This window comes from Haematobia irritans, chromosome 3, assembly GCF_050003625.1.
Source record: "Haematobia irritans isolate KBUSLIRL chromosome 3, ASM5000362v1, whole genome shotgun sequence".
NCBI lineage: Eukaryota > Metazoa > Arthropoda > Insecta > Diptera > Muscidae > Haematobia > Haematobia irritans.
The window spans coordinates 104,076,880-104,103,660 of NC_134399.1; the positions used below are offsets into that span (position 1 = coordinate 104,076,880).

The 26,781-nt window shown below is 36.2% G+C and overlaps 3 protein-coding genes across 3 annotated transcripts in view; 1 reads left to right on the plus strand and 2 right to left on the minus strand.

Moving 5' to 3' along the window:
• Positions 1-2,335: 2,335 nt before the first annotated feature.
• On the minus strand, positions 2,336-10,975 carry LOC142232437 (uncharacterized). The gene is made up of 2 exons (XM_075303258.1): positions 10,821-10,975; positions 2,336-4,039 (listed from the first exon to the last, which is right to left on the minus strand). The coding sequence occupies exon 2, from the start codon at positions 4,033-4,035 to the stop codon at positions 2,905-2,907; it is 1,131 nt and encodes a 376-aa protein (XP_075159373.1). The 5' UTR covers positions 4,036-4,039; positions 10,821-10,975; the 3' UTR covers positions 2,336-2,904.
• Positions 4,582-9,420, minus strand: LOC142231115 (uncharacterized). Its single transcript, XM_075301735.1, has one exon. It carries the CDS (start codon positions 9,418-9,420, stop codon positions 4,582-4,584), a length of 4,839 nt encoding a protein of 1,612 aa, XP_075157850.1.
• A 4,244-nt stretch (positions 10,976-15,219) lies between the features above and the next one.
• The window catches only part of rtv (QVR superfamily protein rtv), a 392,548-nt gene continuing 380,986 nt past the window's right edge, over positions 15,220-26,781 (plus strand). Inside the window, exon 1 of the mRNA XM_075303263.1 lies at positions 15,220-15,410. The gene's annotated coding sequence lies outside the window, so the exon portion shown is untranslated. The remainder of the gene's footprint in view (positions 15,411-26,781) is intronic.

Sequence of the window (26,781 nt, forward strand, 5' to 3'; positions counted from 1 at the left end):
TATCCCAGCAAAAACTGGGTATGCACTAGTGATTCTTTCAGTAATACCGGTAATCAAAAAGTTACTACTTGCAGTATTACCTGGGGTTTAAAAATAATAACTTACCTGTGTAGGCAAAAAGTGATTCTTCAATTAATACCGGTAATCAAAATCATACCTTGAGGTCCGGGTTCGGCTCTACAGTGGGCACCGTTAATAGTAGCGATAAGTAATGCCAAATTACATTTCAGAAAAAAATTACCAATAAAATATACCTTTGTTTTCTAAAGTTGTATTGTACATAATTTATATTACAAAATAACATCATTGAATAGATCCATGTCGTGGAGCGTGCAATATTGTGTTGAATTACAAAACAACAGGTGTGAGTTCGCACTTTTTGGGTATCTTTATGGTAAAGATGTTATTTTTGGAGAGCTGGTATGCTTGCGAAGAAGTACTTATTTTTCGACTGCTGGTATGCTTGCACGGAAGTACTTTCCTCCAATGTCATGCCCGTGTAAAAGTATTACTACTGATATATGTACGAGGAAGTTGTTACCAATTTGGCGCAGGCATACTTGTACTCATACCTGGTAATAGGAGTTTTTGCTGGGATGTCCCAACTTTGGGGATTTTTGGGATTTTTGATACCAATTTTGGGAATGGTATGTTCAGCAATATTTCTTGAAACAATTTTCCCTACAAAAATCAATAAAACCCATAATGATATCACAATTATTTCAAAAGTTATTAAGGTTTCAATTCATATTTTTAATTCCCAAAAATCGGAAGTTTTGAAAAAAAAAATGGTTCCGTGCGCCAAAAACTTCAACATATCATATTTTTTTCTTTCCAATTGCACAGAAATAAAGTTCTCTCAAATACCTTTCCAACGATATATTGTATTTATACCCGTACTTAGCCAAATGCGCCAAAAACTTGCACTAAACGTCACTAAAATAATGCATTTCTTCAAATGTACGTTTATATAGGGGGACTATACCTAAATCTGATCCGATTTAAATCAAACTTGACACACTTAACGATACTATCAAATATACTTCTTGTGCAAAATTTCAAGTAAATCTTTAATTTGTAGATGTTAGTTTATGTGTGTCGGGCTAATTCAAATCACAAATTATAGATTTGCACATAGATGGTTTGTTGGTATCAAACGCTGTGTAATAATTAAAAATATTAAGAATAAGAAAATAAGAGCATGTTTACGTTATCTTTCAATTTCCGTCTAATTAGTTCCTAAACTGATTCTTAACGAACAAATTAAAATGAAATGTCAACATCTTAGTGTTGGAACTAACATAGTTTTTTCTCGGTGACAGACGGATCACCCATGTAAATCTATAGTCTTTGGCACAATTTGCCGTCTTCAATTATATCGTGCTTGATTTGTTGCTGCCGGCTCCGTTTAGATACGAAATACATATTTTTGTAGACTTTGGAGAGTCCATTCGTACTTCATATCAGTGATGCCAATTTGGTGCTTTTAGCACCAAATTTATTGCTTTTTGATTTCCAAAAAGCACCAAATTGCCTTTTTAGTGTCTTTTAAAAAAAAAACACCAACTTGGTGCTTTCTGGCATTTTCATTTAGTGCTTTTGGTGCTTTTTTCAATTTGAACAGGATTAAGTTTAATTGACGATATCTTTTCACACAAAAATTCGGATTAGACTTCCAAAAGCTTAAACTCGACTACATTGCCAAATGTAGAATTTGATTGTTATTAAGCTGGTATAGATTCTTTTTTTAATCAATATTGGTATATAGGGTATTGTTTAGAACCAATTTGGCGCAAGCATTCTTATACTCATACCTTGTAATAGGAATTTTTGCTGTGAAATATTTAGCGACGAGTGCCGAATTTCTGAAATTGATAAAGATATCATTCAAAACGTTTGTATTAAATTAACAAAAGCACTCATAACTGAAATATCAGTGATGCCAATTTGGTGCTTTTAGCACCAAATTTGGTGCTTTTAGCACCAAATTTATTGCTTTTTGATTTCCAAAAAGCACCAAATTGCCTTTTTAGTGTCTTTTCAAAAAAACACCAACTTGGTGCTTTCTGGCATTTTCATTTAGTGCTTTTGGTGCTTTTTTCAATTTGAACAGGATTAAGTTTAATTGACGATATCTTTTCACACAAAAATTCGGATTAGACATCCAAAAGCTTAAACTCGACTACATTGCCAAATGTAGAATTTGATCGTTATTAAGCTGGTATAGATTCTTTTTTTAATCAATATTGGTATATAGGGTATTGTTAGAACCAATTTGGCGCAAGCATACTTGAGTGCGTAGCACCGAGAAATAAAATAAATAAAAACACAAGGATTTAGTTTTTCTTTTCAATAATGTTTCAATAAAACGTAATTTTATTGAATTTTTTTGGGAGATTAATTTACCTTTTACAAAACAATCGTTGGACGGACGTAATCCAGAAACGAATAATAACAACAGCTAGACGCCGCAAGACGGTAATGGCGCGACTCGTTAGAAAAATGTAACGAATTGTGCTGAAAGCACAGAGCTGCATCCAGAGCTTAGGGTACATTTTCTAACGAGGGGGAAATTGTCATTTTACAAGATTTTAAGTCCCCATCTAACGAATAAATTTTGACCTTACGAATTTGAACTTAAACATTCCGCCCGCCTTGCAACATCCAGCTATGTTGTAATTGAAATTCATTAATACATAGACATTACATACAATATTTTAATATCAAAATAAATATAAAATGCGATGTCAGTTTCATTTTCAAATTGAGCAATTTTTTTTTTTTTTATTAGTTCTTTTAATTTTTTTCAAACTTCATGAATTCTTAACTAAATGCTCGTAGAGCCGTTGACCCGGAGGGTCTGCAGTGTCTGGGTTATTGGCCAGGATGACCTACGACACATATTCATGGTTGACATTGCCCTGAAATCACCCAGCCGAATATCGTCAGCTGCGCCAAGGGGAATCCCGGACTCGAAAACATTTGAGGCTTAATAACCCTTGCGTATACGTCGGGCCCCAGGACCAACCCCACCCCGGAAGGGCGATAAAACACTGGATCGGCCAGCTGGAGACATTCAAATTGCTCTCGTATGGAGTCTGGAGCCGACGCCGATGGGGTGACCACACGGGATAAATCTGTCACCCGGGCGGAAAAAATCAATTTATTTTCCGCGTTGTGCCGGGATACGACGATCAGCGGACAAAAGGCGTTCTGCGCTGTCATTGCCGAAGTAAGCCGTAAGCTTTGGGCAAGACTACTGCATATCATACTGTACCCCGCACATGGGTCGAGGACAGCTCGGACGGGAATTCGACGACCGGACAAGACGAGTATCAAAACAATAGTGGGACCAAGCGTAACAGTTGGTTGCAAAACTAACAACGGACTAAATATGGGGGTAGCATTTGTAATGCAGTACGCGGACGAATTAACGGACGGACTTGAATTTGACTTTCTCTTAGACAAATCGGACGATGGAGCGGAAGGACGTTGTTTCTGGTCGAAGGAGTGCAGAAGCGTATGGTGGCTCTCTCCGCATTCGCGACACCTTTCGCGACTATTGCAGGTCGACCGCATGTGTGACCTGCCCAGACAGTTGGAGCACACCCGATGAAGAACTACGGTGCGCAGCCTTTGCTCCAACCGCATTTTCAAGAACCTGCGGCACGACCGTAAATTATGCTTCCGCCTGCATAACACACAATTGTTTAAATGAAGCTTAGGGCTCGAGTCCGAATTTCTTTGGGCAGTCCCCGTAGGGGAAGACGAAGATTCTGCTGCCTTAGTTGCAGATACTTCAGCTGGAGCCGTATCAGCCCCCGACGGAGGGACAACTTTTTGTGTCGGTACTACCTCTTGTGAAGAGGCGACGACTGGGGTCATCCCGACGTCAGGGACCTGCTCGATTGCTGGTAACGGCTCGCGAAGAACCGGTGCCACATCACTTTCTATAATCTCTCTTTCCTCATCGGACATCGGGACGTCATCTTCGTAATCAGGGAGAGTCTTAATAATTTCCCTCATATCTTCCATTGTACTGCGAAAAGAAAGATGACGCTTACTATATGAACGATTGAAATCTATTCGGTCAGTATGACCAATTTTACCACCGGTCGTCTTACAACACCGTTTGCCGTTCTCACGTCAGCAACTCTAACGCGACCGTCAGATCCCGGGTGGACGTCATCCACACGACCTAACTTCCACGATGTAGGAGGCAATTGCTCATCACGAATTACTACCAAGTCCCCTACTTCGATATCACGCTGCGGAAATTTCCATTTATATCTTTTCTGTAAGCATTTCAAATATTCCTCTTTCCACCGTAAGCAGAATTGTTGCGACAGCGCCTTCATTTTCCTGAATCGATGTACCAAATGAAGTGGGGATTCCTCCTCTAACTGTTCAGGAGGCGCCAGGATCGGAGATCCTACCAAAAAATGGCCAGGCGTAAGTGCCACCAACTCTTGAGAACTTTCACTCATCGGGCACAACGGCCTAGAATTTAAACAAGCCTCAATTCTCGAAAGAACAGTCGAAAACTCTTCAAATGTATATTTGAATCCAGATGCATGTTTCCTAAAGCTTGAAGCTTTTGACAGCAGCTTCCCAGAGACCACCCATATGTGGCGCCCCGGCAGGGATAAACTGCCAGGAAAGCTGCTGAAACTGGTATGCGGAACACACCTTATCACGTCCCTCCTTAAGAACACTTCTCAATTCTTTTTCCATTTCGCGTGAAGCGCCTACAAAATTTGTACCATTATCCGAAAAAATGGTCTTGGGACAACCACGCCGAGATATAAATCTGTGAAAGGCAGCCAGAAATGTTGTCGTAGACAAGTCCGATGTGGCTTCCAAGTGTATGGCCTTCGTCGAAAAGCATACAAAAACGCAAACATAACCCTTTGTTATCTTACATGCGCGCCCTATAAATGACTTAATTTCGAAAGGCCCCGCAAAATCAACGCCAGTCGTAGTAAACGGTCTGGTAAGCACAGTTCTCTCCGGTGGGAGAGCCGCCATGATCTGCGTACCAGACTTCTTCCTATCCAACAGACACCGTTTACACCGGTTAATAGTCGATCTAATCAAAGATGTTAAACGAGGAATCCAATACTCTATCCGAATAAGACGTAGAACCAACTGGTTCCCTCCGTGAATAGATATGTCGTGAACATATTTCACCAGTAACCTAGCGAATCTACTATTATACGGCACTATAATTGGATGTCGCTCACTATACGACAGGGTAGGACACCTACTCAAACGACCATTCAACCTCATAACCCCCTCCTCATCCAGGAATGGATTCAATGACAACAACGAGGTCCTGGAACCTAACGGTTTCTTTTCCATCAAAAAACGGCACTCATCTGGATAATGAGCCCTTTGAGAAAGAACAGCTAGACGTAATCTCACTGCCTTTAATTCAGTTGCCGTCAACGTCGTGTCGTGATACACATTTCGACTAGCATGTGAATAATGGGTCCTGTGATAAAACCTAAATATATATGCGATGACTCGTAGAGCCCTATCTAACGAAGAAAATCTCTCTAAAATGTCCTCATAGTTCGTAAAAAACGATGCGTGAGTCTTGACCGCCCGTACCTCAACGTCAGTCTCAAGAGGGGTCAAATCACTAATATCCCACTGAGAACTAGCTGAGCACAGCCACTCTGGTCCATGCCACCAAAGCGTTGAAACTGCCAACTCTGCAGGCGACACTCCGCGACTTCCCAAGTCGGCCGGATTGTCCTCAGAACGAACATGGTACCAATTCTGTCCCCCAGTATTCTCCTGAATCCTACATACGCGATTCGCAACGAAAGTAGACCACGTAGATGGCGTCTTTCGAAGCCAAGAGCGGACGATCGTAGAATCCGTCCAACAATAAACACGTCGAAATTCAATATCTAACTCCCTGGCTATAGACTTGTAAAGTTCTGAGGCCAAAACTGCCCCACAAAGCTCCAAACGTGGCAAAGATATAGATTTGATGGGGGCTACCTTAGTCTTACAAGATAGCAAATGGGTGAAGATTTGTCCCTGCGGCGTAACCACACGAACATATACTACCCCCGCGTATGCTTTTTCCGAGGCGTCGGAAAAAACATGTAATTCTACCTCACAGTCTGTGGAGTAATTGACCCATCGAGGAATACGAACGTGATTCACATCCTGATAGGTCTCGACAAACTTTCGCCATTGTCGCTCAGTTTGTAACGGAAGAGACTCGTCCCATCCTATCTTATCCAACCAAACCTGTTGCATAATTATCTTCGCCACTATAATAACTGGCCCCAGCCAGCCAACAGGGTCAAATAGCCTAGCTATAGCCGATAAAACCTCTCTCTTCGTAAACCGAGATTTCCGCTCAATCGGTTGCATCTCAAAATAAAATAAGTCCAACCGCGCATTCCACCTAATACCCAAAGGCTTCGAACTACTAGCTTCAACAAACTCCAGTAATTTGGCGTCAACCAAATGGTCAGCCGGAAGCGATTCTAAAATGGCTAGCTCATTAGAAGTCCACTTCCTCAGTTCGAACTTTGCCGATGATAATACCCTAATCAATTGATCCCTAGATTCAACAGCAGTATCCACGTTATGGTACCCTGTCAAAACATCATCCACGTACATGCACCTTCGTAGAATATGTGCCGCGTGGGGATAGTCATCTTCGGAGTCATCGGCCAATTGCAATAACGTCCGTATGGCTAAATAGGGAGCACAATTCACTCCAAATGTCACGGTCTGCAGCTCATAGTCTTGTACATCTTTTTGTGGGGAGTCCCTAAAGACAATTCGCTGCAGAGAAGTATGGGCCGAATTTACCCTAATTTGGCGGTACATCTGTGTGATGTCGCAATTAAAAACGTATTTGAAAAATCTCCACCTCAAAATCAAATACACCAATTCCAATTGTAATGTGGGTCCCACATAAAGAATGTCGTTCAGACTTTTACCATTTGAGGTCTTATGCGAAGCATTAAAGACAACTCGAAGTTTGGACGTCAATTTGTCCGGATTGATTACCGGGTGGTGTGGCAAATAACACACAGTTTGATCTGCAGGAGAAGTCGACGACACTGGTCTCATATGTTGCAAGTCCAAATATTCTTTAATCACCCCGTCATACATTAATTTTGTTTCAGGCTTTCGTAAAAGCGAAGCCTCACCACGAATAAACTGCTTCAAACAACTTGTCCGCGAATGTCCAAGCAAAACTTGTCCCTTTAATTCGGGTTTTATCGGAAGAGTCACTACGTATCTTCCATCGGAATCCCTATATGTGGTATTCTTAAAATTTTCTTCACAAAATTTATCTGCGGGAGAACAAATTGCCCGTCTTGGTAAGTCCTCTAATTCCCAAAACCGAAGAAGAGTCTTGTCAAGACCATCTTCTTCCATAAATTCAACAGTCGTTGAAAAAACCGTCACATTAGAAGTGGGAATTGAACCAGTAATGAGCAAACCGAAGACTGTCTGTTGAGCAATCAACGAACCTAAAATGCCGGAGCGAACCCCCTGTAATATAATTCTGGGATACACGTCTGCCCCCAACAATAGATCAACCGGACGACTATCGAACAGATTAGGATCAGCTAAACGTAAATTAGGCAAACGTGACATATAATTCCGACTCACTTGGAAAGACGGTAAATTCCCAGAAATCTTAGGCAGGACCAACGCAGTCGCCTCTACCAAGACCGATTCATCTATTGGTGACCCTATACTCAGAGGGCAAATACCGCGAGAAGTTATCGAAACCGATTGATTCACGCCTGATATTGAAGACACCGCACTCGTTGTCGAAATTCTAAGCAACTTTTGCATATTTTCGGTAATAAAGGAGGCTTCCGATGCTGGGTCAATAAGAGCCCGAGCTGGGTACGTCATACCCTGATGAACGATGTTCACCATAGCCGTCCCTAATAGTACCGACCTGTTCTGGGAAACATGAAATACTTGCCTGGCCGAAGTGCCAGACACAATTCCAGACGAAGTGGAAGGCTGCGGATCAATCAAACCGCTAGAATCCGTAGGACAAGCGGCCGAAACCGTCGAAGACGTAGTCGCCACATTCGTAGAATGGGAAGAATCGCGATGAAGCAAAGTATGATGCCTTCCTTGACACTTCTCACAACTGCGAGATGTAGCACAGTTGTTAACGTCATGTCTACGAGATAGACAATTGAAACAACAGCGGTACCGTTTCACAGCAGTCAACCGATCATTCACAGAAAGATTCCTAAATTTCGGACAAACACGAAGATGATGGCTTTGTCGTGGACAAAGAACACATATCTTATCGACGGAATCTCTAGAAGAATGAGAAGTGTATTGCGAATTACGCGACCTAGATGGCGAAGATTTCGGAGCTGCATTCGTAAAATGCGTTCGCAGTTTCCTGCCATCAGTTTTCTTCGAAGCATCGATACCCTTCAAATCGCGGAGACACGTGAGTGTCTGAATCCTTTCCGTAAGAAAACGATCCATGTCCACCCAAGACGACAACGCAGACTTATCACTTATACCCTGTTCCCACAAAGTAACACTAATCTTCGGTAGACGTTGCACACACAAATATATCAAAATCGGATCCCAATCGTTCGTAGGAACGTTATTCACAGCCATCGCCGAAATACATGCATTTATACCACGCTGCAAGTTCTTCAACCCAGAACTTGTCTCAGTGTCTAAGACCGGAAGGTCAAAAAGTAGTTTCAACTGATTGCTGACTAAAATTCTCAAGTTGTCATAAGTTTCCTTTAACGTCCTCCAAGCTAACTCGAAACTCCTATCAGTGAGAGGAAATCTTCTTACAACTTCACGGGCGTCGCCACTAGTCTTTTTGAGCAAATGACACAAGCGCTCAATATCACTCAGACGGGAATTTTTTACATAAACAGCAGTAAACAAATCCCTAAATGTTGGCCAAGACTGAAAGTCACCATCGAAAACCTCAATATCGCATGGTGGTAAAGCCAAACTATGGACCGCACCATGGTCAACACCTAACAAAAGAGAATTTCCCGATACATCCACATTACCAGAACGAGCAGAAATATCCGCCACATCGGCCTGCTGTATAGGAGTTGACGCCCTAGGAACGGCTTTTAGACCGTCTATTTTCCTTTCGATAGAGGAAACAATACGAATATAGGCATCATAAGTTGCCTCATACTTGCCGTCAGCAGATTCTACCTTTCCCTTATCTGAATCCTCCTGAAGATCGTCTAAACACTCCTCATACCTCTCTTTCACTTTCTCCCAGAGTGATTTCGCCTCTTCGACCTGAGCCCTTAGAGAATAAACATCTAAATTCTCCTCCTTCAAAGAGCTAACCCGTGTCCCAAACTTCACAACCGCATCAGCGGCTCTAATGAATCGCGCGAATGTATTAACTGGCATATTGAAAATAATTTAGCGTCACAAAAATTCACAAAAACTCGTAAAGTATGTGAACACGCACTTATCGACAGCGAAAACTGGCCGAAAAATCAATAAATTTGCACAAAATGCCCAAAAATGCAAAAAAAAAAAATTTACAAAATTTTTCTTTCAGTGTATCAAATTCTCACACTGCACCAAAATTACCACAAAATTTCTTGAAGTGTAAACAATTGTTCGTAAAACAACCACTTCAAAACTTAAAATCAAAAATTTCAAACAATTTGCAAAATATTGGACTATTTTTCTCTCAGTGTAGAAACAATTAATTTTCGTTCAGTGTACCGAATCACAAAATATTTTCCCCTTGTACAAAAAATAGGCAAATTATTCAAGTTGAATTCAAAAAATCTCAAAATTCTACTAAAATCTTCGAACTATTTCTCTCAGTGTATGAATGAATTTACGAAAATTACGCTCAGTGTATCGAAGAATACTGACTGCCGCCAATTTGTATCAAAACTTCACACACGAAAACCAGATGATCAAAAAAATTCAACAACTTATAAGAAATTATAAAAAATGTCTGTAAGACCAAATGTAGGGTGCACGGACTGTAAAATACACCTCTACACTTCCACGCCAAAAAATCTCCCCAAAAAAAAAATCAAATATCGCAAATAATAAAAGATATAGAAATAAAAATATATACGTAATATATATGATAAAATAAAAATTATACGATCGTACCGGACCGCCTGTAGGGTGCACAGTGACCAAAACGATAATTTTTACTAATGCGCGTAACGCTAATGGGTCATACAACACGATAACCCAAAAAACTCAATTTCAAAAATTTTTATAATTTTCTTCAAAATATTTACAACTCGCGGCCCCGTGAGGGTTAACAAATAAACCAAAGAAACACAGCTCAAAAAAAATATGTATGTATATACGTGTGTGTATCACTGATCATACGTAGGTATGTAATTCAAACGTTGACTGCAGTGACGATTGATCTTTGTTTACAATGGTAATACGACCAACAGAGCCTTTAGAGTCTGCGTGTATTTTGTTATTGTTTTATTTACTTCAAGTTAAAGGCAACGTAATTGCAAATAATGTTTTGAAGTAAATAAGCACTGTCAACGTTTAAATTCACCACACAACACCAATATATACAATAGATTTTTCACTTTTTATTTTGACTATTCCTTCACTTGAATATTTTTTAGCAAAACGAAATTAAACAAACGAAAGAAATGTGCGTACGTATGTAGCAACGAATGTGTGCTTTTTGAAATGCAATTTGCCGTCGGCAAAACGAAATAATTGTATCGATGTTGTAAAACGACCGCGGTTTAAATTTAAAAACACTCGCGATTTGCTCAATTATTTTAATAAAACACTGACATACGCACCTGTGTGTTGATAAATAATTATTTAAATAAATTTTCAATATAAATCCTTCACAAATATGGCTGCAAAGTGGCTGCTTTTTGTTGTTGCTTCACAATGATGAGCACTTTCCTTTGGAAAAGAAAAAGAAAACCCTTTATTAATTGCTGTAAGCAAGTATCCGGTTCGAAGGACCAATGAGTGCGTAGCACCGAGAAATAAAATAAATAAAAACACAAGGATTTAGTTTTTCTTTTCAATAATGTTTCAATAAAACGTAATTTTATTGAATTTTTTTGGGAGATTAATTTACCTTTTACAAAACAATCGTTGGACGGACGTAATCCAGAAACGAATAATAACAACAGCTAGACGCCGCAAGACGGTAATGGCGCGACTCGTTAGTTAAATGTAACGAATTGTGCTGAAAGCACAGAGCTGCATCCAGAGCTTAGGGTACATTTTCTAACGAGGGGGAAATTGTCATTTTACAAGATTTTAAGTCCCCATCTAACGAATAAATTTTGACCTTACGAATTTGAACTTAAACAATACTTATACTCATACCTTGTAATAGGAATTTTTGCTGTGAAATGTTTAGCGACGAATGCCGAATTTCTGAAATTGATAAAGATGTAATTCAAAACGTTTGTATTAAATAAACAAAAGCACTCATAACTTAAATAGATATAAATATTTCCACATTTAATGTCGAAAAAATGTTTTTCTTCTCAAAAACAAATATTTTGAAATTTGAAAGACATTATGTTACTGACCAAAATGAATTGGATGAAAGCATTCAAAGTGATCAAGGTGTACACTGGAATAGAGGTTCATAATTTCATACGATAAGATTACAAATGCATCTAAAATACATCTTAGGAAGTATTTTTTTTTTTTTAGTAGAGCATTGAATTTTAGTTGGCTTTAGTAGTTTTTGTGGTGGGAGGTGGTATGTTAGAATTTATAATACAGTTTTGGTGCTTTTTGACTTCCGGGAGTTGGCATCACTGCTTCATATATATTTCTTCTTCTCTCTCTCTCTCTCCTAGAATCAACTGCTCTTTTTGTTACGAGAGTTTGTGTAACCTTCCGTTTTCATTTGTTTTGTTTGGAGAGATCGTTATTCGCTCCACACCTTTGCTTAACCCATTTATGGTAATCAACAACTGTACAAGCGCTAACAATGTTAGTCTGTGTTTTAATATTTCCTTGTTCGGTTGTGTTTGGTATTTTTTGTGTTATTGTGCAATTTGTGTATTTGTGTTACATTCCACGCTAAAAGAGGATAACCAAGACTAATTACTAAAGCCGTATTAGTACATTCTGAGCAAATATTAAGGAATTTATGTTGGTATGTTATTTCATTACTTTCATTTTATTGAATATTACATTCTAGTTAGAAATTAAATACCTTTGTTGTGTGCAATTGTCGTTCTACTTCGTATCGATGAGGTCTTTTTGCTCGTGTTTCGTTGCCAGTACTGGCAAATTGTGGATATTTTTTCGTGCAATTTTTTAATCCGGGGACTTAGGGATTTGGTGGGGAATTTCCATAAATATGGGGATTTTTGTAGAGATCTTTTCGAACTCCGTTCGGTATAATCAATCTGGTTTGCAATAATTTATTATGGGGGTCCAAGCTCTAAGTTATAATTTTACTCAGCTGAGTTGATATTTTTCTAAAATTGTGACATCGTTTCGCTAGTATCGAGCCAAAATGTTGACCTGTTATCAGTGTTCATCACACTGCTAGAAAAAGTTTCGTTATATTAACGAAATGTGTCATTAAAAGTGAGCCAATGAAACAAATTCGTTAATACAATGAAAATTTTCGTTATTATAACGAATTTTCTGTTAATTAACGTAACGTTTCGTACTACTAACGAATATTTTCATTGTATTATTGAAAATGTTTCGTTATATCAATGTAAAATTTTCGTTGGCTCAATTTTAACGAAATTTTCTTTGTATGCACATATTTAGACAATATATTCCTTAAATATAAGAATGATGAAGATCGTTCACCCTCAATGCTCTACCAGACAATTTTATTGAGTACTTCGAAATAAATGCTCTTCCATAAATACATGGCCTCGAACTCGCATTTTCATGCTTCAAACATTTGGAAGACAGTCGAAATCTTGATCTTATTGCAGGTCACAATAAATTTTATATTCGTTTTTCCAATTTATAAATCATTACTAATATTCCATCACGGAGCCTATTTCTTTAGCTTTTCCAAAAAAAAAAAAAAAACTCGTCACAAATATATTGGGGAATTTTTCATATATAATATGTGTATATAAAGGTCAGTAGTATATTCACTTTTCCCGTTGAAATTTTCTTGGTTACTTTATTAAAACAGTTCAATATAAATCAGATAAATTAAACTTCTAGATTTCGGGAAGTCCTTATAATTTTGATTATTTCAGGAAAAGTATTCGCGAAAATAATATGATTTTCAACTAAAAAAAAATCGAACATACGAGGGCAGTTCGGAAACTTCTTAGCCTAGAACAAAAAGCGCGGTATAAATAGAAAAAAATTAAGTGTTTTGCAAACTTCCATATCTTTTATGAACACATGTTAAATTTCGATCTGGCAACTCCTTCATATAGAAACAGATGTTCAAAAAAGACGCATCCGCAATTTTTTACAATGAAAAAATTAGAAAAGCGTGCTGTCATTAAATATTTACATAAAAAAGGTTTATCGGAACAAGAAATTCATAATGATATGGTGAATGTGTTAGGTGAATGTGTTAGGTGAAAGTGCTCCTTCATATGCAACAGTAAAAAATTGGGTTGCTGAATTTAAACGTGGTCGTACAAGCATTGAAGATGAACCACGTAGTGGACGTCCAAAAACAGCAACAACAACAGAAATTGTAGCCAAAGTGCATAATATGCATAATATGGTATTAAATGATCGACGAATAAAAGTGCGTGAAATTGCTAATATCAATGGCATCTCAAATGATCGAGTCCATTTAATTTTGCATGAAGAATTACATATGAAAAAGCTTTCTGCAAGATGGGTTCCGCATTTGTTAACAGTCGATCAAAAACGCATAAGAATGAACAATTCTCAAGTTCGTTTTATGCGAAATAAAATGGATTTTTACCGTCGTTTCATAACTGTTGATGAGACATGGTTCCACCACTATACTCCAGAGACAAAAGAACAATCCAAACAATGGACTGAAGTTGGAGGAAGTGCCCCAAAGAAGGCAAAAACAATTCAATCGGCTGGTAAGGTTATAGCAACGTTTTTTTTTTTTTTTTGGGATTTCAAAGGTATTTTATTGATAGTCAGCAAAAGGGTAAAACAATAAATTCAGAGTACTATTGCAACCTTTTGGATCATTTGTGCAATGTACAAAAATGTACAAATTCGAGGAAAACGTCGTGGCTTACAACACAAAACAATAATTTTTCATCAAGACAACGCGCCAGCGCACAAGAGTGTTTTAACAATGGCTAAAATCAAAGAATTAAAGTACGAGTTGCTTGACCACCCACCTTATTCTCCTGATTTAGCTCCCAGTGAATTTTACTTGTTCCCAAATCTAAAAAAAAAACTTGCTGGCAAGCGTTTAACCTCAAATGAAGATGCAATTACAGTTGTAAACCTCTATTTTGAATACCTTGAGGAAAACTATTTGAATCAAGGGATAGCATTGCTAGAAAAGCGTTAGACTAAGTGTATTGAAGTTTCAGGAGATTATATTGAAAAATAAAAATATTTTTGAAAAACTATCTATTCTTTTTCATTGATAGGCTAATAAGTTTCCGAACCGCCCTCGTAGTACGGCTAGGTTGGAAATGGTTAAATCATTCACATCTTATTTGTTTTTTTTTTTTTTTGTAATGGAATTGAAAAACAAAGTAATGTCGAATTTTTAATCATTTGCATCGATTGTGATATCAGAATAGAGATTTCTGTTTGAATAGAAAAACATTTATGTTTGAATGGAATACTTTCTTTAGTAAAGAAATATCATTTGGTAAACCTTTGTTACTGTATATTTATTTACCCAACATATCGAATTGCTAAACACAATATTGTAAAATGTGCCAAATTCGAAATGTAACAAATTTAGTACGGTTAATTCATGTTTACCATCCCTGATATAAAGCATTCAATGCAAATTACAACAAAAAAAAGCATTGGTTTTGTAGACTTTAGAGAGTCCATTGCCAAAAAATACTCTACATTATCTTGCAATGCGTAGATAGTTTCTCTGTGTTTCCCTCAACATTTATTTGGGGTTGTGGAGACTTACTTCTACTCATGGGATTTGCAAAACTCAACAATGGTATCCAAAACCAGTAGACAGTCGATTCGACTAACATTGGTTAGTTCGTTTTGTACTCTTTCGCTGTTCGGTTGATATTTCGTGTTGTTGTCAAGGCGTAACTTGATCAGTTTGTGTATGTGTATAAAATTTGTTTTGTTGTGCACATAGCACCAAATTTAAAAGGCAGTAGTGATTATAATTAATTAATTGTTAAGAAATATATATTTATAACGCATGAACTCAACAAATAGTGTTATAGGATATTTAAGATTGGAGGCAAATAGACAATATAATAGCGATTATGTTATATGTGAGTATGTATTTGCATTGATTACATAGCTTACTTGATTTGTATCAAAATAGCTTTGTCTGTTTTATGGCACATTGTTTTGTGGTCAGAATGCTGATAGTGAGATAAGAGAAAAGCCAAAAAATTCACTCTTCCTTATTTTGAGAGCGCAAGAGATTTGTTTAAGAAGAAGCAACTACGAGAAATGAGAGTTTGTTTTGGGCACATACTATTGCAATTGTGTGAGTCATATATTTTTGTTGTTGCCATATATACTTCACTACAACGTAAACCTTATCAGTGTTGCCAATTTGGTGCTTTTAGCACCAAATTTAGTGCTTTTTGATTTCTAAAAAGCACCAAATTGCCTTTTTGGTGCCTTTTCAAAAAAAGCACCAACTTGGTGCTTTCTGGCATTTTCATTTAGTGCTTTTGGTGCTTTTTTTATTTGGACAGTATTAAGTTTAATTGATACAAAAATTTTGATTAGACTTTCAAGAGCCGAAGAAAGTCAAATTTATTGCCAAATATAGAATTTGATTGTTATGAAGTTGGTATTGATTATTTTTTAATTAATATTGTTATTTAGGGTATTCTGTAGGAAAGTCGAACGATGAGTGCCGAATTTTTGAATTTGGTAAAGATGTCATCAAAAACGTTGTATTAAATTCACAAACGCACGCAGAATTGGAATAAGCAATAGACTTCTTCCATACATTAATATTTTGAAAGTTGAAAAACATGACTGATCAAAATGAATTGGACGAAAGCATTAAAACTGATCAAAGTGTATACTTAAATAGCGGTTCATAATAGTGAGTACTAAGTTCGAGTTTTGCCGCAAAAGTGAAAACTATATCAGTAAAAACGGTATAAAATTATGCATATTTGCTGCAAATTTTATTATAATGTGGAATAGCCAAAAACAAATTGTCACAAAGTTTGTACTCCTTAAAATGAATTATTAAAGAAAAGTAACTTCTTAAAATTCAATTCATAATACATCTTCGGAAGTTTTTTTTTTTTTTTTAGTAGAGCATTTAATTTACGATTTTGTGGTGGAAGGTGGTATGTTAGAATTTATAATATATTTTTGGTGCTTTTTGGCCTTGGGGAGTTGGCAACACTGAACCTTATAGAGTGTGGAGATTTATTTCCACTCATCGATTTTCTGTTTGTACTCTTTCGTTGTTCGGTTAATATTTCGTGTTGGGGCGCATTGATTAGTGGGTGTATGAAATGTGTTTTGTTTTGCACATGGCGAAAAATTAAATAGAAAATAGTGATTTAATTAATTTGTTGTTAAGAAATATTTATAACACATGAACTCAACAAATAGTGCAATAGGACATTAAAGATTAATACAAGGCAAATGGACATAATATAAACGAATATATGTGAGTTTGCATTTGATATGATAAGCAATGTACGCTTATTTAATTGAGTTAGTATGTAAATACTTTAGTTTTTAATGGCTTAGCACATTGTTGCTTGTTATTGTTCTGTGCTTGCTATTGTAAACAGCCATTGAGATAAGATAAAAGCCAAAAACTTCACTATTCTTTACTTTGAGAGAGCATGAGTTTAACTTTATGAAGAAGCAACTACTTGAGAAGGGGGAATTTTAATGGACACATACCATTGCAAATTCCGATTTTCCGAGTTTTGCCCCAAAAATGACGATATTAGCACCGTTCAAAAATTTTGAATAGAAGTCCAGTCCAGAGCTAGCGAAATATAGTTTTTGCTAGAAATTTCATACATGTAGGATCTATACCTAATTTTACATCTACAGTATTAGTATCACGGTTGCCACTCGTGCCAAAAATAATCCACCAAAATTTGAAGGAAATTTTACCAAAAATCTACCAAATTAAAAAAAAAAATATTTTGAAATTGTTGATCAAATTTTTGTGGTTAGTATATAAAAAATTGTTTTATTCGAAAGAAATGTTTTATATAGAGAATTTATAGAAAATTTCGTTAACATTTTATTTCTACAGAAAAAAATTCAAAATTTGATTTTTATAGAAAATTTCGTCAAAATTTTATTTCTATAGAAAATTTTGTAAAATTTTTATTTCTATAGAAAATTTTGTAAAATTTTTATTTTTATAGAAAATTGTGGCAAAATTTTATTTCTATAGAAAATTTTGTCATAATTTTATTTCTATAGAAAATTTTGTCAAAATTGTATTTCTATAGAAAATTTTGTGAAAATTGTATTTCTATAGCAAATTTTGTGAAAATTGTATTTCTATAGAAAATTTTGTGAAAATTTTATTTCTATAGACAATTTTGCCAACATTTTTTTTCTATAGAAAATGTGGTCAAACTGAATAATATACGCATTTAATCGGCCTTTTTATACCCTCCACCATAGGATGGGGGTATATTAACTTTGTCATTCCGTTTGTAACACATCGAAATATTTCTCTAAGACCCCCCCTCTAAGTCGTGGTGAAATTCGAAGTCGATCTAAGCATGTCCGTCCTTCCGTCTGTTGGAATCACGCTAACTTCCGAACGAAACAAGTTATCGACTTGAAACTTGGTACAAGTAGTTGCAATTGATGTAGGTCAGATGGTATTGCAAATGGGCCATATCGGACCACTTTTACTCATAGCCCCCATATAAACCGACCCACAGATGTGGCTTGCGGAGTGTCTAAGAGAAGCAAATTTCATCCGATCTTGCTGAAATTTGGTACATTGTGTTGGTATATGGTCTCTAACAACCATGCAAAAATTGGTCCACGTCGATCCATAATTATATATAGCCCCCATATAAACCGATCCCCAGACTTGGCTTGCGTAGCCTCAAAGAGAAGCAAATTTAATCCGATCCGCCCGAAAATTTGGTACATGATGTTGGTATGTGGTCTCTAACAACCATGCAAAAATTGATCCACATCGGGTTATAATTATATATAGCCCCCATATAAACCGATCCCCAGATTTGGCGTGCGGAGTCTCTAAGAGAAGCAAGCTTCATGGTGTTAGTATATGATCTTTAACAACCGTGGCAGAATTGGTTCATATCGGTCCATAATTATATATATCCCCCATATAAACCGATCTCCAAATTTGACCTCCGGAGCCTCTTGGAGGAACAAAATTCATCCGATCCGCTTCAACTGTGGAACGGGTGTTAGTATATGGTATCTAACAACCATGCAAAAATTGGTCCACATCGCTTCACAATTATATATAGCCCCCATATAAACCGATCCCCAGATTTGGGTTGCGAAGCCTCAAAGAGAATCAAAATTCATCCGATCCGGCTGAAATTTGGTACATGGTGTTGGTATATGGTCTCTAAAAACCATGCTAAAATTGGTCCACGTCGGTCCATAAGTATATATAGCCTCCATATAAACCGATCCTCAGACTTGGCTTGCGTAGCCTCAAAGAGAAGCTAATTTCATCCGAACCGCACGAAAATTTGGTACATTATATTGGTATGTGGTATCTAACAACCATGCAAAAATTGGTCCACATCGGGTTATAATTACATATAACCCCCATATAAACCCATCCCCAGATTTGGCGTGCGGAGTCTCTAAGAGAAGCAAGCTTCATCCAATCCCGTTGAATTTTGGAACATGGTGTTAGTATATGATCTTTAACAACCGTGGCAGCATTGGTTCATATCGGTCCATAATTATATATATCCCCCATATAAACCGATTTCCAAATTTGACCTCCGGAGCCTCTTGGAGGAGCAAAATTCATCCGATCCGCTTCAACTGTGGAACGGGTGTTAGTATATGGTCTCTAACATCCATGCAAAAATTGGTCCACATCGGTTCAAAATTATATATAGCCGCCACATAAACATATCCCCAGATTTGGCTTGCGGAGTCTCTAAGAGAAGCAAGCTTCATCCAATCCGGTTGAAATTTGGAACATGGTGTTAGTATATGATATTTAACAACCGTGGCAGGATTGGTTCATATCGGTCCATAATTATATATATCCCCTATATAAACCATTCTCCAGATTTGACCTCCGGAGCCTCTTGGAGGAGCAAAATTCATCCGATCTGGCTCAAATTTGGAACGTGTTGTACCAATTTTCTATTGGTGTAGTTACATATGCCGATCTCCTATCACACAAAAATTGGTCTATATCGGTTCATAATCATGGTTGCCACTCGAGCCAAAAATAATCTACCAAAATTTTATTTCTATAGAAAATTTTGTCAAAATTTTATTTCTGTAGAAATTTTGTAAAAATTTTATTTCTATAGAAATTATTGTCAAAATTTTATTTCTATAAAAAATTTTGTGAAAATTTTATTGCTATAGAAAATTTTGTCAAAACATTATTTCTATAGAAAATTTTGTAAAAATTTTATTTCTATAGAAAATTTTGTACAAATTTTATTTCTATAGAAAATTTTGTGAACATTTTATTTTATTCAAAATTTTGTCAAAATTTTATTTCTATAGAATATTTTGTGAAAATTTTATATGTATAGAAAATTTTGTCAAAACTTTATTTCTATAGAAAATTTTGTCAAAATTTTATTTCTATAGAAAATTTTGTGAACATTTTTTTATAGAAAATTTTGTCAAAATTTTATTTCTATAGAAAATTTTGTCAAACTGATATACGTATTTAATCGATCTTTTTTGATTTAATATATACCACAATTTAGAAGACGGTGTTAGGAGGTTTTAAGATACCTTGCCATCGGCAAGCGTTACCGCAGCTTAAGTAATTCGATTGTGGATGGCAGTGTTTAGAAGAAGTTTCTACGTAATCCATGGTGGAGCTTCGGCCTGGCCGAACTTATGGCCGTATATACTTGTTTTAGTTTAATGTATACCACGTACGCACTAACTTATAATGTAGAATACGGTGTTAGGAAGTTTTAAGATACCTTGCCATCGGCAAGAGTTACAGCAACCCAAGTAATTCGATTGTAGATGACAGTCTTCAGTAGACGTTTCTACGCAATCCATGGTGGAGGGTACACAAGCTTCGGCCTGGCCGAACTTACGGCCGTATATACTTGTTTATAAAACTGAATTCATATGCTTTTGTTGTTGAAATGCATAGTTACATATGTTAATTTTCTGTTCTTTATATGAAATAAATTCTTTTTTTTTTAACCAAAAAATTAGTTTGGTTTTAATATTATTTACATTGCAGATTTTCGGACGATTTTTAAAGTAGAAGTAACTATTATGACGATTTCTTCGGAAAAAAGTGACGATTTTTCTTGAAATTTTATTGACAGCCCTGCCTCCCGCATTCCATCTCTATTTATTCATCTATACACTCTCTATGGCTCTCTGCACTGAAAAAAAGCATGCCCGGTTCCAAAGATTTTGTCTTTACTTTAAAAATTTTGGTATTGATTCCAAGCCAAAGAAGCGGAGAATACAAGTAAGGATACTTTTAAGACACAATTCTCTTTTAAATTTGGGTTTTGTGTACTTGCTTCTCGGAAGCAAATTTTAATTTTTCGCTTTTTCAGTTTTTTTCTTCATATGCTTTCAATGTCCTTTAAAAACAAGTTAACGACAACTTTATTTTCCAAATTAAGACTAAACTTCCAGTAGAAATTATGCTATTTTTCAAGTAAAAAACGTCTTCAAATTAAAGTTTTGAAAAACGTGTCCTATTTTTGAACGATTTTTTGCTTTGTAGTCAAGATACAAAAAGACAACAAATTTAAAGACAATTTCATTAAATTTAAAGAATTTTTCTGAATTATTAAAGTCAAGTTGACCTTAGCCCAAACATTTTTTCGTTCATGTTATGATAACCATTTTTAAGTGAAATCATTTAATTATAAGGACAATGCGACTTCATTGAAAAGTTTATCGGCTTTCGGACAAGGAAAAAACTTTATATTAGAGAAATGCGTCTTATATGCTAAGCAAAATTTGCATTCGTATTTTAAAGACATGAAATCTTTGACCTCAGTGTGAATAAAATATCCCAAGATATATATGTTTACTGTCACGCATATCATGTTTATGAAACATTGATGCCCCAAACACAATATATTGTAACATATTAATATATGTGCCACAAACATTTTATGCTAGGTTAGGTTAGGTTAAGTGGCAGCCCGATGTATCAGACTCACTGAGACTATTCAGTCTATTGTGATACCATATTGGTGAAATATAATAACAATTAAATATAATAACATTTAGTTTACATCGGAAACATTTTAGTTTACATCGGAACATATGAAAAACATATTTTTCTAACAGTGTAGAATTAAGGGGGGTTTGATTGACATATTAAAAACAATTGAGATCTTAAACATAGTATGATTGTAGTATTACCCAAATTTGAAGTATACAAATAAATATGGAAGTGATGACATTCGACAATTTTGCAGCTTTAGTTTATCCACGTTGAAAATTTTACAAAGTAATCGTATGAAAATCTTCACAATTCAAGTCCTTTCACAATTTAATTCCATTTTTTTAGTTACTGTCTACAATAGTAATTGTAATCAAATGTGAACATGTTCGTAAAACCACAAATATGTACAAATTAATAATAGAGCTGTCAGTTGGCACATTGTAAAAATTGCTTCAGTGCTATTTCACAACAAATTTCCTATTTCCTTTCTCTGATAAAAGATAGCAAACGTTTTATGTCAAGAAACTTTCACACTTATATTATAAAGCCAATAATCGTTCCGGAAACATGCCTCAATTTGCCGTTTTCATCAATTTTGCAAGCCTTTAAAATTAGTCTCATATGGATAAAATTCAAAGCCTTCAGTAACAAAAATATGCTTCATCTTACTTGGGAAATACGATCATAGTTGGCCAAGTCCATTATATTCATTACTATTCTCTTAGATTTTCTGCTATGTAATGATAGTTAAGTGTTTTTGTAACTCCTACGGCTTCTGGTCAACCGGTCGGCTAAACAACAGTCAATTGTTGGCTCCAGTCTTGGCCAGTCGCGGCAGCATAAGTCAATTTGACTACCATTTAAAGTTAATTTTCTATACTCTTCGACCATTATTGAAGCAATTCCAAGTTTCATGGATGTATGAAACGATTTTTTAAAAGATCGTTTTGTGTAACTAATATTGAAAATCATTAAGGCGTCTGTATTCACTGTCAAACCATTTTTCTCCTCCTCCTCCCTTTTCAACGAGTATTTCATCGATCCATTCATTCAGTTGGGTTGCTTTATGCGTAAACAAAGCCAAAATCCTCTTTGATCCCAGCCGATCAAACCATGGGACTCGTGGCCACAGCCATAGAGAGAGAGAGAGGGAGTAAGCTTTAAATTATTTTTTAAAGCTACTGCTTTATTTGGTGTCAGAATGGATGGCCGTCGCAAAGTTGTTTGTGCTACTGCATCACTCACCGACAATCAGCATGGCCAGCATCATGTGGTCAATGTTTAGTTATTCCTTTAGAAAATTCGACAGCCGACTTGTGATGAATGATGAATTTCTTGTAGCAAAGTGGCAACCAAGTCTGGAGTCTTGCTAAAACGGTGGAGGTGTGATACTAAGGTAAAACCCTACCAAATTGGATGCCGATGACTATGGCTTACAATTTAAGTTTATTAATATTGATGATGGAGACGATATCCTCATCTGTCCTTTGGATGAAATCCGCATTGCAGACTGTGAAAATGAATTGCATTTTTTTCCATCCACGGCATTCTACAGCATATGAGGTTTTATAACAAACTGCGGCTAAGATTTGTTCTTCTTCATATTGCACTTTAATGAAAACTCTAATGTGAATTTTTTTTTCAAATCTACTACTTTGTTGGAAGGGATAGAAAATTTAACAAAAAAAAAACCTTTCAGTTAAATTAGCATTGATTTTTTTTTTTTAATATGGTGGCATAATGACGATAGGGCCATCTCTGAAATGTTTCAAGAGTATAATGTTATTTTTGGGTGGGGAATATGGAATATTTTTATCGCAAAAATGTTGTTTTCTGGTGACGAGAAACATGTTCCCCGGATAAAAATTAATTGAAAGTCAATTAAAAAATTAATTGATCCAATTAAAAAATTATTTCATACTATTAATTTTTATACCCTCCACCATAGGATTTGGGGGTATATTAACTTTGTCATTCCGTTTGTAACACATCGAAATATTGCTCTAAGACCCCATAAAGTATATATATTCTGGGTCGTGGTGAAATTCTGAGTCGATCTAAGCATGTCCGTCCGTCCGTCTGTTGAAATCACGCTAACTTCCGTACGAAACAAGCTATCGACTTCAAACTTGGCACAAGTAGTTGTTATTGATGTAGGTCGGATTGTATTGCAAATGGGCCATATCGGTCCATTTTTACATATAGCCCCCATATAAACGGACCCTCAGATTTGGCTCGCGAATCCAATAAGAGTAGCATATTTCATCCGATCTGGCTGAAATTTGGTACATGGTGTAACAACCATGAAAAAATTGGTCCATATCGGTCCATAATTATATATAGCCCCCATATGAACGGATCTCCAGATTTGACCTCCGGAGCCTCTTAGAAGAGCAAAATTTGGTACGCGGTGTTAGTATATGGTCTCTAACAACCATGCAAAAATTGGTCCATATCGGTCCATAATTATATATAGTCCCCATATAAACCGATCTCCAGATTTGGCCTCCCGAACCTTTTTCAGGAGCAAAATTCATCCGATCCGGTTGAAATTTGGTACGCGATGTTAGTATATGGTCTCTAACAACCATGCAAAAATTGGTCCATATCGGTCCATAATTATATATAGCCCCCATATAAACCGATCCCCAGATTTGGCCTCCCGAACCTTTTGCAGGAGCAAAATTTATCCGATCCGGTTGAAATTTGATACGTGGTGTTAGTATATGGTCTCTAACAACCATACAAGAATTGGTTCATATCGGTCCATAATTATATATAGCCCCCATATAAACCGATCCCCAGATTTGTCCTCCGGAGCCTCTTGGAGGAGCAAAATTCATCCGATCTGGTTGAAATTTGGAACGTGGTGTTAGTATGTGGTCTCTAACAAACACGATATGGACACGAATTGATCCATATCGGACCATAATTATGTGTAGCCCCCATATAAACCGTTCTCCAGATTTAATCTCTGGAGTCTCTTGACGAAGCAAACTTCATCCGATCCGGTTGAAATTTGCAACGTGGTGTTAGTATGTTGCTGCTACTAACCATGCCAAATGTGGTCCATATCGGTCTATAATTATATACAGCCGATCCCCAATCACACAAAAATTGGTCCATATCGGTGCATAATCATGGTTGCCACGCGAGCCAAACATAATATACCAAAATTTTATTTCTATAGAAAATTTTCTAAAAAAAATTTTTTCTATAGAAATTTTTTTCAAAATGTTATTCCTATAGACAATTTTGTCAAACTTTATTTCTATAGAAAATTTTGCCAAAATTTTATTTCTAAAGAAAATGTTGTCAAAATTTTAATTTTATAGAGAATGTCGTCAAAATTTTAATTTTATTGAAAATTTTGTTTCTATAGAAAATTTAGTCAAAATTTTAATTCTATAGAAAATGTTGTCAAAATTTTATTTCGTCAAAATTTTATTTCTATAGAAACTTTTATCAAAATTTTATTTCTATACAAAATTTTGTCAAAATTAATTTTATACGTATATAATCGGCCTCTTTTAGTTTAATATATACTACGTACGGACTACCTTGCACTTTAGAAGACGGTGTTAGGAAGTTTTAAGATACCGTGATATCGGCAAGTGTTACCGCAACCCAAGTAATTCGATTGTGGATGACAGTCTTCAGTAGAAATTTTTACGCAATCTATGGTGGAGGGTACATAAGCTTCGGCCTGGCCGAACTTACGCCCGTATATACTTGTTGTGATTGATTTTTGTTTCAATTATAATAAATTTTAAATCAATTAAATTTTTAATTGAACATTTTTTAAAACTCGATTAATTTTTTTATCGAAAAAATTTCGTGAAGTTTTTTCTGTGTAGGAATACTTTGGAAATATTTGGATGCCGTTTTCGAAAGATGTTCTTATTGTGATGTAATACAGTGAAACCTCTGAAAGGTGAACACCCACGGTCACCTAAATTTTGTCCACCTTTGAGAGGTGTCCAGGTTTGAGAGGTTAATTGTGATGTGTTAATATAGCAAACGTCCCCAGAGAACTGTCAGTGTTTGGGAGGTGTTCGGAGTGCCCAGGTGGGGCATATAACAAAACATGGGCTGATTCATTGCACACTCGGGACACTTATTTAAGGACCCAAAAATACTGTTTACTTTCATGCATATCGGGTAAAAATTGGGGGTTATACCAAAACATGGAACGATACAAACAATGCTTAGTTTAGGTTAGGTTTAGTGGCAGCCCGACTTTAAAGGCTCACTTAGACTATTCGGTCCATTGTGATACCACAGTATTGAACTTCTCTCTTATCACTGAGGGCTGCCTGATTCTATGTTAAGCTCAAGGAGTTCCACATTGCAATAAAACCACTTAGGGAAGCTTTGAAACACTCAGAAATGTCCCCAGCTTTACTAAGGTGCGATAATCCACCGTAGAAAGACTTTTTGGTGTTTGGTCAAAACTGGGTTTAAGCCCACTAACCGGTGTATGCCGGCTAACCATTACACCATGGTGGCTCCCATAACCATATTTGGCTCACTTACGTATGGACCTAAAATACCTCTAGATTTCCCAATCCAGGTAAATCGGATAAAAATTGCGGTGTCTAGAAGCCCAAGAAGTAAAATCTGGAGATAGGGATATATGGGGTTATATACAAATATATAAATTTGGCATATATCTTTATGGACATAAAATACCTCTAGATTCCCAATTGCTCCAATGTATGGTGCTGCGTCTACATGCTTAAGTTAATATTTGGACACCCTAATGAGACCTTGTCATAGCCCTGAATTTAAAAGATTTAGAGCCCGTATGAAGGAGAAGGACCTGACCCACTTCGACCCAGGAATTGACAAAATTAGGTAATTCGTTAGAGTACAGAAAGAAATACTATCCTGGGTGTAGGACCACGGTTGCCACAGTTGATAGAATTATACCAAAAATGTTAGATTTTTTACTGTTTGTTAGATTGGTAGAATTCTTGGTGTTTTGGTGTATGAAGTAGGTCAAGAATTCCGGTACAGAGAATTCAGGATGTAGAGCGAAAAGGAGGTTAATTCATGATCACTTCCAAAAAATTAAAAATTCCATCCAAATCTTGAAAATATGCAAATTTTCATATGAAAAACTTATGTTTGTCATATCGCCCAAACTACACACAGACAAGAAACATGATCGTCACAATCATATTCGAAGAGCAAAATAATATAATGGGAGCTATTTTTGCGGCGACCATGTAACATTTTCACCTGCAACCATGTGAACATGGTTCTAAGAAAAATAA

Bases quoted from the DNA above. Each gene is read 5' to 3' on its own strand.
- LOC142231115 (XM_075301735.1), bottom strand. From the start codon at position 9,420: ATGCCAGTTAATACATTCGCGCGATTCATTAGAGCCGCTGATGCGGTT.
- LOC142232437 (XM_075303258.1), bottom strand. From the start codon at position 4,035: ATGGAAGATATGAGGGAAATTATTAAGACTCTCCCTGATTACGAAGAT.